This window comes from Gadus chalcogrammus, chromosome 19, assembly GCF_026213295.1.
Source record: "Gadus chalcogrammus isolate NIFS_2021 chromosome 19, NIFS_Gcha_1.0, whole genome shotgun sequence".
Taxonomy (NCBI): Eukaryota; Metazoa; Chordata; class Actinopteri; order Gadiformes; family Gadidae; genus Gadus; species Gadus chalcogrammus.
This window is the reverse complement of record NC_079430.1, coordinates 12,843,535-12,855,991: the sequence shown is the minus strand read 5'-3', so window position 1 is coordinate 12,855,991 and position 12,457 is coordinate 12,843,535. Positions and strand designations below refer to the sequence as shown.

General features: G+C 44.6%; 2 protein-coding genes across 4 annotated transcripts; one reads left to right on the top strand and one right to left on the bottom strand.

Moving 5' to 3' along the window:
* Positions 1–430: 430 nt before the first annotated feature.
* orc5 (origin recognition complex, subunit 5) lies at positions 431–7,014 on the top strand. Of its 3 annotated transcripts, none has more exons than XM_056578591.1 (15): positions 437–652; positions 850–993; positions 1,117–1,209; positions 2,111–2,296; positions 2,632–2,706; positions 3,158–3,269; positions 3,490–3,620; positions 3,931–3,979; positions 4,414–4,504; positions 5,025–5,083; positions 5,283–5,395; positions 5,507–5,554; positions 5,802–5,912; positions 6,460–6,572; positions 6,707–7,014. In XM_056578591.1, exons 2-15 carry the CDS (start codon positions 880–882, stop codon positions 6,750–6,752), a joined length of 1,341 nt encoding a protein of 446 aa, XP_056434566.1. In that variant the 5' UTR covers positions 437–652; positions 850–879; the 3' UTR covers positions 6,753–7,014. The 3 variants fall into 3 exon arrangements, with proteins under 3 accessions (XP_056434568.1, XP_056434566.1, XP_056434567.1); XM_056578592.1 differs by having other exon boundaries at positions 879–993; positions 6,707–7,002; XM_056578593.1 differs by having other exon boundaries at positions 431–993.
* Positions 7,015–7,279: 265 nt separating this feature from the next.
* Positions 7,280–11,153, bottom strand: guca1a (guanylate cyclase activator 1A). Its single transcript, XM_056578594.1, has 4 exons — positions 10,870–11,153; positions 9,397–9,546; positions 9,218–9,311; positions 7,280–8,993 (listed from the first exon to the last, which is right to left on the bottom strand). Exons 1-4 carry the CDS (start codon positions 11,065–11,067, stop codon positions 8,866–8,868), a joined length of 570 nt encoding a protein of 189 aa, XP_056434569.1. The 5' UTR covers positions 11,068–11,153; the 3' UTR covers positions 7,280–8,865.
* Between the last annotated feature and the right edge of the window lie 1,304 nt (positions 11,154–12,457).

Below are 12,457 nucleotides of genomic sequence, written 5' to 3'. Positions count from 1 at the left end.
ATCAAACGCCTACATAAAGCAAACATATAATTATATTTTTGTTAAATGTTGCACGGTCATATGGTTCCCAACCTTAAATGTTTTGTAGGCAGACAGGTATTCGCATTTGCTGCCATGTCCTTTTGGATGTGTCATTCGAAGTATAAGAGCATCTTCTTAATACGAATATTTAAAATTATTATTATTAAATTATTATTATTAAAATATTATTCAGGCGTCATGACATAATTTTGATACATACATCTTGCAATAAAACTAGCTGTACATTGTATGTTTGTCAATATTGAGCTTCACTACACAACATTCTGTGACGCGTACATCTGATAAACTACAGTTCCCGTTTCACCATCGGGGGGCGTGACTATCAGGTATTGGTGCAGAGTCAGTCAAGACGATGGCTCTGTGATTGGTCAACTTGCAAAGCAAAAAACTCCCATGTAATGTAGCGGCGCGGGAAATCCTGTCAGTGTTGTAAAGTTTACTTTAGGCAGAATTGTTTACATCTATTTAACTGGTTTAGTAAATAGATATCATATTTGAACCCGGCGTTTCTGTGGTGTCGGAACTTGTACCACTTATGAAGATTAACTGAAGTCATTGAAGTGTTTCCAGTTTTCTACATGCAACTTTGAAGGCTAAGGCTAGCTTGAAGGTCTGTTATTAACATGTAATCTCAGTGGAAGAGACGGACTGGTTTAACATGTAACTCAGTGGGAGGACACAAGCTGGTTTTTACATTTAACTTAGTGCGAGGACTGGTTTTTACATGTAACTCAGTAGGAGGACACAGACTGGTTTTTACATTTAACTCACTGGGAGGAGACGGACTGGTTTTTACGTTTAACTCAGTGGGAGGACTGGTTTCTCGCGGGCTCCAGGATGACGGCCTCTCTTCAGCACCCGGGCTACGACCCAGAGAGACTGCTGTGCGTCGCAGAGAAGATGCCGTGCCGAGTCTCCCAAGCGGGGACTCTACTCTCGCTCATGGGGGAGGTCAGTACATCTCGCTCTATGTAGATAAAGATGTGACGGCAGCGAGTACAGATCAGCAGTATGAATGAATTGCATAACTGTCATACTTTGACTACATTTGATGTGGTCTGTGTGTGTCCATAGCCAGCCCAGTACAGCTATCCTTCCATATTTCTCTACGGACACCGGTCCACAGGGAAGAGCCACGTGATCAACACTCTGCTGATGGACCTTGAGGTAAGGGCTTCTTGTGACAACCGCCTCATGGCGACAGTGCTTATTTTACGCTTAACACAACAGGGAATAACCACAGCTCTATAGGCCGTCCTATCTAAATATAACATTAATAGACCAGAGCCCATCCCTGGCCTCTAATACCAAACTCAGAGTATGGTAATATTACAATTCCAGCCCTGTAGGAAATGCCTATCGTCCTACATTGGCTTTAGTTCAGATACAGATGATTGAGGAGTGTGCATATGGGGTTGACCCCCTTTCTTAACAGTGCTTAGTAATTGGGGGGTTAACTTCTAACTTAGCTGAGGTAACCTGTAGGCTTTGTTAAGAATGATAGCATCGCACATAACCTGCTTATTAACTACATGTATCTTAACAGTGCTTAGATGTATCCTGTGGACATTGGGCGTTGACCCCAAACCCTTCATCTATGTCTGTGCTAGCCGCCGGACCATCCAGCCCCGTTCAGGGTAGAGATGCTTGCAGGTTGTTGTAGTAATTAGGGGGTTGACTTCTCACTTAGCTGAGGTAACCTATAGGCTTTGTTAAGAATGATATCATCGCACATAACCTGTTTAATCAGAACAGTCCCTTTGGATAAACGCATCTGCTGAATAGGGCAAAGTTAATTTAATTGAATAATTTAGCAGAAGCTTTTATCAATACAATTGCATTCTACAAGCATACTATCAAAACCATCAAAAATCTTAATACAAACCAGCTAAGTTTCTAGTGTAGTGTCGATATGGGAATCAGAACACCAGATTTACGTCTTTATAAATATTCTTTGTTGTAGTGCAAGAAATGTATATAAAGAGATCCACAACATTTCAACAGTGAATTAGTAGCGTTAACCTGTTCCCATGCTAATGGCGTGCTAACGCGGCGGTGCTGTGTGCAGCTGCCCCACGCCACGGTGAGCTGCGTGGAGTGTGTTTCCGTGGGGCTGATGTTTGAGCGCGTGCTGCTGGCGCTCTTCGGTCCGGACACCTCCTCCCTGCTCCCTCGCAGCCCCTCGCTCTCAGACTTCGTCCGTATCTACCGGCAGCAGGCCCCCCTGAGCCCAGCCAATCAGACGCGCTACATCGTGAGTACTCCACACTCTTCTTCTATGGCAGCTTGTGTTTGTGTTTTCATAGCAGAATTCTGATGTTGAGCAGATGGGGATGTTCTGTTGGGTGATCGATGCCTGAATGAATATAATATTATAACTGACATTATTTTCTAGTTCAGCAGGGCAGATTCAGTTTAATTGTTATTACTCATTGCTTATTAAGACTTAATAAGCAATTATGTGATTAGTGAGCAGAGTTCTGCTCCAGTTTTTTAAATGGGATTGTAAATCCTATGCTTTGGTGTTGAATGGATTGAAACCTTGTGCTAAAGCTCATAATACCTTGGCTTCACTGCGTTCTCTTGCAGGTCATCGAGAAGGCAGAGCTTCTGAGGGACATGGACTCAAACCTCCTCCCTGTTCTCGTCCGCTTGCAGGAACTGGTGAGAACTGGCTGTATGTTTGGATACGAATCTAGAGGTATAGGATGGTGTAGTGGCTCGGGTGTTTGACTATCAACAAAAAGGTATTCATGGCTTCATTTGCGGGGTCAATATAACTGACTCACTTGGATATGAAAGTAGATGATGGAAGTTGATGAGGACGATGATGATAAAGAAGCAGAAAGAATGCTCATAATCAGTGCATCGTGACCCCGATGTTCAGAGCAACCTGAGTAATTTTGTTCCTGTTGTGTAAAAAAAGAAAGGTGTTTTTATTCAACACGTGTCAATCTAGCCTGGGATCTTTTTTGATTTTAAATACTGTGTGTGTGTGTGTGTGTGTGTGTGTGTGTGTGTGTGTGTGTGTGTGTGTGTGTGTGTGTGTGTGTGTGTGTGTGTGTGTGTGTGTGTGTGTGTGTGTGTGTGTGTGTGTGTGTGTGTGTGTGTTCAGGTTGATGATAATGTCACAGTGATCCTGCTCAGTGAGATCGTCTGGGACCGGTTCAGACCAAACACCGGCTGCTTCGAACCCTTAATCCTGTATTTTCCGGACTACAGCAAAGGTAGGCAGCATTAAGTCTTATCCATGCATCCGTAATGCAGCCGTTCTTTAAGGATTTGGCTGGTTAGTGGTTGACATGGTCTATGTCTGGATGTAAAACAGCCATTTTATTTAACTCTCCTCGCTTTGTAGACAGCTTCAGAAAATGTGCAGTTGGCCATTCATTAACCTCCATTTTATACGAAAAAGTGTTGTAGATATATGTGTGTGTGTGTTTCCAGGTGACCTCCAGCAGATCCTGTCCCAGGACATCCACCCCTCCTACTCTCCGGAACTGTACTCCGCCTTCATCAACATCCTGCTGGGGGTCTTCTACTCCGTGTGTCGGGACCTCCGGGAGCTACGTCACCTGGTGAGGACCCAACACGCACAGACTCCTGCCGGAGTTAAGAAGGGGCACGCCCCCCGATGACACTAGAGTGGTTCCGATACCAATCGCAGTATCGGAAATTCCTCCGATAGAGGGTTAGGTAACCCTCTCCAACCCTAACCCTAGAGCCAGGGATATCCACCTTGTTTTCTGAAAAGCTTTTTAGTATTCATTATTAAAGTGTAACCATTCATAATTTGCTATCTTCACTCCATAAATTACTAAAACGCATTTGTAAATGGGTATTGGCCTGCTCTGGTCAGCATTTGTTGATTTCTTGTTTGTTTTTCAGGCTGCCCTCAACTTCTCCAAGTTCTGTGAGCCTCTGAAGGAAGGAAAAGGTAGGATGTTATTCGGATTCCTGCTTCATCCATTTTTAATACTTCACTTTGACAGTGTATTTCTCTCCTGTGTGTGTCAACTAATACCCCACGATTCTTGTTATCTGTAAATTTCACAGCCTGCTGGGTTTATATTGAAAGATAATAGCTGTATCCTCCTGGTTCCATCCCACAACCTTTTGTAATACAGAATAAGAGGTTTTTGTAAATATTATTTTATTAGTGGTGGAGGTGGTGGTCGTGGTCGTGGTTGTATCCATATAATCACAATGCTAATACTTTTTATTAGCATTGCTTCTTAAAGTATTATTTTTCCAACAGGCAGCTCTGACATGTTTAACCATAGCATGAGACCGCGATACTATGGGAGGGTTACAGGAAGATGCGCAGCCTGGACGTTGGATGTTAAAGGGGACGTTTCTCTGTTTCTCCAGTGAAGGAGAGCGACACCCACAAGCTGTGGAGGAACATCGAGCCGCATCTGAAGAAGGCCATGCAGACCGTGTATCTCCGAGACGTCTCCAGGTCGGTCCATCTACGTGACCCCGCCCCCGCCTCCGCACTTGCATGCGGCTCATTCGCCTGTGTTCCACTTTTGTTTACACTCAGCTCTCCTACCCAGAACCCACTGGAGTTGTCTTTATTGATCCCCGGAGGAATGTGGGGAATGTGGGATTCTTCCAGTTGATTCATGAACAATCAGAGCAAATAATCAATATTGAAGCAATTACAAGTTTTAAGTTCTGCATGATAACGTTTCGAAATGGACCAATGAAAGTGCAAGGCTTGATTCTTATTCTTACTCAGAATTTTACTGATGGCAGTTGACCACTACTGATAGCAGTTCGACCAGTTCTGTTGTCTTTACTCGTAGTGTTAACTATTGTATGTAGCCCTGAACCTTTACTGGTAGCCGTGGACCATTATCGGTAGCCGCTGACCTCTAGGAGTAACAAACCAAACCGTTGGTTGTTGTACCACGATGATGCTTTACTCCTATTTCAAAGGTTTTATTTTCTTTCACCTCTTTTCCCCCGCTCTGCAGTGTCCAGTGGGAGCAGCAGCTGCAGCAGACGGAGGAGAAGGAGTGTGCTGCTTTGAAAGGTAACTCCTCCTCCGCCTCACCACCCAGTCCACACACTGGATCAATCTATGGCAACTACCTAACCCTAACCCAGCATGGCAAAGAAAACTAAAACCAAAAAAGAGTACACTTCAGCACATTCTGGCAAAGTTAACGTTGGGAACAGTCCGATTCGTACCCTTCTCAGTGAGTGTTCAGATGTTGTGTTTCTGTCCTCAGGGCTGTCTGCCCACGCCCACGTAGAGCTGCCCTACTACTCCAAGTTCCTGCTGATCGCTGCCTACCTGGCGTCCTACAACCCGGCCCGCACCGACCGCCGCTTCTTCCTCAAGGTACCGCACACGCATATCTAGAAATAGATATCTATGCACCTATATCTGTAGATGTAGCTGTAGATACCTATATCATTATCCATTTTTACCCTTTCTTCTCCCCTTTCTCAGCACCACGGTAAAATCAAGAAGACCAACTTCTTAAAGAAACATGAAAAGGTGACTTTATAACCACATCTCTTTCTATATTTAAACTTTTGAGTTATATGCATTTCATAAAATATTACATTTAATCAGAGATATCTCGTGTTTCATTTGTATTTCCTTGCGACTGTCTTACGTTATATTTTCACCGGGGCTTAGTGGGTCTATCATGATGAACATGATGATGATACTTAGCTGTCGGACGTTGATATCCTTGTTATTGACGGCGGAGACGGTCCTCTTCTGTGTTCTCCATCTCCAGACCAGTAACCACCTGCTGGGGCCCAAGCCCTTCCCCCTGGATCGCCTGCTGGCCATCTTCTACAGCGTGGTGGACAGCAGGGTGGCCCCCAGCGCCAGCGTCTTCTCCCAGGTCAGCGGCCCCCTGAACACCCTCATCACACACCCTGTTAGCTTTAAGCTAGAAAGTGTTTTGGGGGTGGTATTGGACATTTGACCTCCTACTTGCTGTTTTTGTCATTTAGCAGAGGGTTCTCAGATGCGTGTCAATAACTAGCAGGTAGTCCATTGCATACAAGCCATCACACTAACCTGCACTATTGAGTCTTAGTTCTAGTTAGGTCTAGTTGGAGGAGTTTGTTCAGTGTAGTGGTGGAGCGGGTCCAGGGAGATGGTGTTGTGTCCCACTGATTAATGCTTGTTTTGGTTCTGCTGGTTGACCTCAGCAGGCTGGTATCTGTGCTGTATTCAGTGACCGTAACGCGTTTAGCAAAAATATACTTCAAAAGCAACTAGGTGGAATGCGGCGTTCGATTTACCTTGGCTTAAAGCTGCTGCATAGTTCTCCTCTAATCAACGTTTACGCTTGTATTGTCTCAACCCAGGTCATTAGTAGCTAGTTGGCTGTATGTTCTCCTGCTCTTATGAAGCTCATTAAGAAGTGGATCCTCTCCTTCCAGATCTCCTCTCTGGTGACCCTACAGCTGCTCACCCAGCTGGGACACGACGACCAGCTAGACGCCCCCAAATATAAATGCGCCGTCGCCCTGGACTTCATACGAGCCATCTCAAGGTAGAGTGTGTGTGTGTGTGTGTGTGTGTGTGTGTGTGTGTGTGTGTGTGTGTGTGTGTGTGTGTGGGCTACTTGTGTTGAAGTCTCACATCAAATAATTATAAAACTGATTTATGTTTCTTTTCTTATTGAAGGACTGTGAACTTCGACATCGTCAAGTACCTCTACGACTTCCTCTAAACATGACAACCTTGTAGCTTTATACCAATCTAGAACCTCAATATGAAATATGAGAGTCCATTCGACATCAAGGACCACAGGGCCGTGTTTGTAGAATGCTGCCCCCTAGTGGTCGACCGATGGTTTACTTGGTTGAATAGATCTGTGGCACTTATTTCTCTACTTGCATCCAAATGCAATAAAAAATGATACATTTCACATGTGTAAATATGGACGACATCATGGAATCTATAATAAATATGAATCTTCAGATCATGCTGTTTCAAGATTAACTTGATTATTTGTTTTGATCTGATATGAGGACCAAATATGCTTTATGCCAGTGGTTCTCAAATGGGGGTATGCATACCCATAGGGTACTGGAGTACTGCACAGGGTAATAAAAAAAGAATACATATATATATATAATATATATATATATTTCAAAGTTTACGATAGTTAGTTTTTCACCCTGAGCAAGCTTAAATTCCGTGTGGTTGAAATGCGCATCCAGAAACACCAAAATGTCACAAGTTTCAGGAGGAATATATTTTAATGGGAGTCACCTCTACATGCTCTGACCCTCCCCTGGTGTTGTACTTCTTTTGAGGGGTGAAATTAACCAACAGTTGCATGAAGCACAGGCCCATGTAGAACGCACATACATTTGTTGTTTATTACATTTTTTTTGTGGGGTTCTCTGCTGGAAAGATATCTTGAGGGCGTACACTAGTAGAAAAGGTTTGAGAACCAATTGTATATGCTGTATGTGCTGAATCCTATTTAATACAACATGTGGGTGCAACACTGACATGTGAAAGGCCCGATACTACACAGATCAACTACTCCCTGGCTGAAGGTGGAGGGCGGCCTACTGTGCCTTTTAATAGTCAGGAAACTATTGGTCTGTATGTCCCTTAGGCAACAGCATGGGATCTTTTGCCCGTATAACCCCCAGGTTGACCTTCACAACCAAGTCACAATCCCGTATTCAAACTTCCTATCAAGATATTCAACTACAAGTAACAAACAAGTATTATTTTCTTTACAAAATCAAATCGCAAATCGTTCAAATGTGATCGGTTTTAATCAATTTATAAAATGTCAACAATTCAACTGCAATTTTTCAATAATTTGTGCCTAGATTATTATTGAATTATTTACAATCCAACATGTGAGCTACAAATAGACTGTTAACCACTGTTAGTGGTTACTATGTTAACCACTGTTGGTGGTTACTATGGAAACCATTTTTGGTGCTTTACATTGTAACCACTAACATTGGTTACGATGTAAACCGTTTTTGGTGGTTACTATGGATACTGCTGTCGGTGGTTACTATGGAAACCGCTGTTGGTCTTTAATATGAAGGTTCAGCTGTAGGTCCAGTCCTCGTCCTGTCACAAGGGGTCCCTGTCTTGTCTGATTTGACTCCTGACCTAGATTAGATTACGTTTAGTCGAGAATGGGTTACCAACCGACCAGTCAATCAAAGCCCTTCCCTAGCCAAGATGCACCTGCAACTGAATTTGGTGTTTCCCACCAGCCTCGTGAGACCAGCCTCATCTGAGTTAACTTGTTTCTCTCTTCAGATCATTCCAGCCCCCAGACCGTTGAAAGCCTCTCAAAAATTTAACATTATGATCATGAAAGTGCAGCAGAATCATGGGTGTTCTATCGGAACTAGACTGAAATATGATGTGAAAAGATTTACAGAAATCTGGACGGAAGGGTTTTCTATACAGGAGAATAGACTTTTACTTGACTTCCAAGATAAGGCTGAGTTATTTAACCTGATTCGTTGGACTTTATTTAAACATTGTTTTGAGATCAACGATTGCCCGGCCGGACAGCTGTTCATCAAGTAACGATAACTCGAAAATCTGGATGGTCTCAGGAGGATCCCTCCCAACGGTTGACGGCCCCCACCCATGTGGCATTTTGGTTTATTTAAACAGCCAAAGGTCACCCCTGAACAGTTGGCTGTGCAACTAGCGTAGCAAAGGGCTTCGACTGCGGCCGGTCGGCTGACGAACCCCACGGGTTCGAGGGCAATGGTGGCTACGTTTTGGGGGGCGATGTCCGTTATGAAGAGATGGCCTGTCGCACGATGGGGGGTTGGGAGGGGAGACCCTCAGACACTGTGTCGGCGGCTGTGGATCATAGCCACGATGTGAGTCAGGTCCAGACTTTTGATCATCACCTCCATGAAGTCCTCGTCGCTGCGAGCGCCGGCCACAAACTCCTCCAGGGACAGCTCGCCTGGGGAAGGGACGCGGGGATCAAACAGAAAATATATCAACGAATACACATCAAACTAAATGAATATAGTAATATACTAAATAGCAATGAAATAAATACTGCTCTTTATTGAAGTGTTTCTTTCCCCCTCGTGTTCAAAGTGTCGTTAGTCTGACCGCGTTGTTTGTTAGCCATCAGCTAGCGGTCTGTTTGTTAGCTGTCTATTTTGGCGGGAAGCCGCTCACCGTCGCCGTTGATGTCGATGCGGTCGAACACGCTGTTGGTGAAATCCTCTGCGCTGGTTTCCTGGTTCTCGGTGCCGTTGATGGCACGGATGGCCTGTGGCGGGAGACCCAATCGTTTATTTCTGTGTGACTGATTCACCTGAGCAGCAGCGGCGAGTGGCTGATTGATCGAGGTGTACCTTGATGATGTTCAGCAACTCGTGGCGGTCGATGCAGCCGTTCCCGTCAACGTCGTACAGTTTGAAGTACCAGCGCAGCTTGTGCTCCATCTTGCCCCGCATTACCAAGCTCAGAGCCGCCACGTACTCCAGGAAGTCGATGTAGCCGTCCTGTAAGGGCACCAAACAGCCGGCCGTCAGCAGGCACCACGCCAAACCAGCCTGGTGCACCGCCTGGTACAGCCAACTAAACTTTTCTCTTGTCTTTTTCAAATAGTCCAAAAGTTTGGAGTAAAAGTTTGGAAAGCTTTTAGGGGTGTGTGTGTGTGTGTGTGTGTGTGTGTGTGTGTGTGTGTGTGTGTGTGTGTGTGTGTGTGTGTGTGTGTGTGTGTGTGTGTGTGTGTGTGTGTGTGTGTGTGTGTGTGTGTGTGTGTGTGTGTGTGTGTTTCATACAGTTTGATACAGGTGTGTGTGTGTGCACTGCACACACACAGGCAGCAATCGCTGCATCAAAGGAACGTGTCCAAGAGATAATCCCGCCCCGAATTAAATCATGTAGTGAGATCATCAGATTTTAATCTAGTTTGACAGGAGGTCTAAATATAGCAGATCCTGTTATGACCTTCTGAGTTTATTAAACTATTTCAGGCAATACATAATCCTTATGGACTCTCATGGTACTTGTGATGTTAGCTTTGGCAATAGCAATGCAATAGTGGGTCAATTTAATAAAATATTATTATATTATTTTGTGGCTTTTCTCTTATTCTGATTATTTAAAAGCGTGTATTTCTTGGCTTTTTGTCATACAAAGCAAGTTTATTGAAAACACAATCATGAATCAAAAACAAATATGTTCATTCAGAACTAGCATTTTTATTTATGAAAACTATTTAAACAATGGAATAAAGAAGCTCATTCGTGGACAATATAATGGTACAGTCATAGGTCCAGGGCTCCAGAGTGCGCCTAATTTGGGCGCACATGCGCCTAGAATTTGGGGTAGTGCGACCAAATATTTTATTTGGGCGCACCGGTGCGACTGAAAATGTATCTGGTATAATTTTTTTATTTTTTATTTAATGGTCAAAATATTATTAATCAGTGGCGTAAATATCGACGGTGTAACCGGTGCAGCTGCCCGGTTGCCCCCCCCGTCAACAACTCAGCGCAAGGCAGGCACGGCCCAACGCCCCCCCCCCCTCAACAACTCACAACTTGGGTGCACCATAAATACGTGCTGGTGCACCCAAATTAAAAATGTAGGCGCACCAGTGCACCGAAGGAAAAAGTTAGTCTGGAGCCCTGTAGGTCACCTCAGTGACTGCAGCAGAACTCCATCCTTAATTCTGATGAGTGAAGACCCTTGATACCCTGTCTGCTCCCAAAGTCCCCATAGGAGGAAGAACCGGACCCCCAAGTCAATCGACCATTACCCTTCAAAGACAAACCATTGAGCGGAACTAACCGACCCCAAACCAATGACCCTCTCACCTTGTTCATGTCGAAGGTGCGGAACATCTGCTCGATGTAAGCGTTGGCCTCAGAGTCCAGACCCCTCAGGCCGAAGAACTGCTTGAACTCGTGCAGCGTGAGCTGCCCCGAGGGGCACTCGGTCATGAACTTCTTGTACCAGAGGTGCATCTCCACCGCCTGCAGGTCGTCCACCGTGCTCCCGCTGGTGTTCCCCATGGTCCTGGTGGATACCTCAGCTCCAGCCGGAGGGTCTACTGTGAGAGGAGGCTCCCTGTTCACAGTCACTCAGCGCTGGGTGCTGAGGCGGGGGCGGGGAGGGCCTTTTATCACCTCTCTCAGGTGTGTGAGGTCAGCCAGGTTAACCCTCCCCCCCCCCCCCAACCACCCCCCCAATGTTCTTGTTCTGCGCTTATCGCCCGCTGTAATCCATCAGGAGGAGGATCATCTTGAGCTGATTCCAGGAGTGTGTGTTAATATTCCCGGAGTGTATCTCTCGTTGCCTAACTGCTTCACCTCCAAACACCTTCCACACGTCCTGCGTCTCCGCCCTGAAGACCAGCGTCAGGGGGAGATACGGAGGGAGGCGTGTGCCGTTATGTTATCTATAAGGAGAAGAATGGGTCTGTACTGAAGACCATCTGGGAGGGGATTTTGGAACATCTGCCCTCACCCCAAGAGCAGCAACGGGCCAGTATGCAGAGCGATAAACACCGCGGCCCTTTAGAGTAGAGGCCTCAGCACTATTTTTGTTAAGAATGACCTCTTCAAATATTGCTGACGTTTCCCTTCATGTTTTAGTAGGAAGAAACAAAAATTTGTCACCTTGCTAGTTCAATCAACTTCAGCTGCCCTCCCAATCCAAATAACAACCAAAACCATGACAACTAAAGTTCCTTATTGTTCATTTATTTGACGAACGATTCATAAACCCAAAGAAAAGGCGTGTTTGACAGAATGTTGAGTAGGAGTGTCGGACAGATACGACGGGACACAGGAGTGGCTCATGGAAGCAGTGTGTTCTTCACATCTGGTTAATACTTCGGCTTGCTGCCCGTGCTTCGGGCCGTAGTGGAGTCCTTTAAGCGAGCTCTTTCAGAAGTTATCGTATTTAGCAACTTCTTAGCATGTGGTTCAACATTGCATTTGGCAGACATCATAATGATCAGAACTTCAATACAGGAGTAGTAGCACCTGTATTAGTTACATATGTGGTAGAAGGTGGAAGACACTTGGATGAAATGGCACTAACCTAAAATGATGTTCAAATAAAATACAAAAATATCAAATATTTAAAAAAATATATACGGCTTACTTCTAATACAATTTTTACATCATGCTTCTGAACAAAGCAACCATACTGCTATGGTTACAAGGTTATTTAATTACTGCATTCATTGTTAGTGTCAGATTTAAATAAATCGTAGTGCTGTCTCACAAAGTTTGTGCATTGATATGATACATCCCCTGTAAATCATCAAAATGGCAAAACAGTTTTGAATGGTTGGCAAACTGAAAATGTATATCATGCTCAATAGAGTGCTATTGAAAACATCATTGTACCCATGCTAAACAAAACAATCCCCTTGATAAAGCTTTTCAATAACCC

Coding starts and splice junctions, on each gene's coding strand:
- orc5 (XM_056578593.1), top strand. CDS start 880: ATGACGGCCTCTCTTCAGCACCCGGGCTACGACCCAGAGAGACTGCTG. Junction 2,707..3,157: donor TCGTCCGCTTGCAGGAACTG/GTGAGAACTGGC, acceptor GTGTGTGTTCAG/GTTGATGATAATGTCACAGT. Junction 3,621..3,930: donor TCCGGGAGCTACGTCACCTG/GTGAGGACCCAA, acceptor TTTGTTTTTCAG/GCTGCCCTCAACTTCTCCAA.
- guca1a (XM_056578594.1), bottom strand. CDS start 11,067: ATGGGGAACACCAGCGGGAGCACGGTGGACGACCTGCAGGCGGTGGAG. Junction 9,547..10,869: donor GCACCTTCGACATGAACAAG/GTGAGAGGGTCA, acceptor GTGCCCTTACAG/GACGGCTACATCGACTTCCT. Junction 8,994..9,217: donor CATCGACATCAACGGCGACG/GTGAGCGGCTTC, acceptor TCCCTTCCCCAG/GCGAGCTGTCCCTGGAGGAG.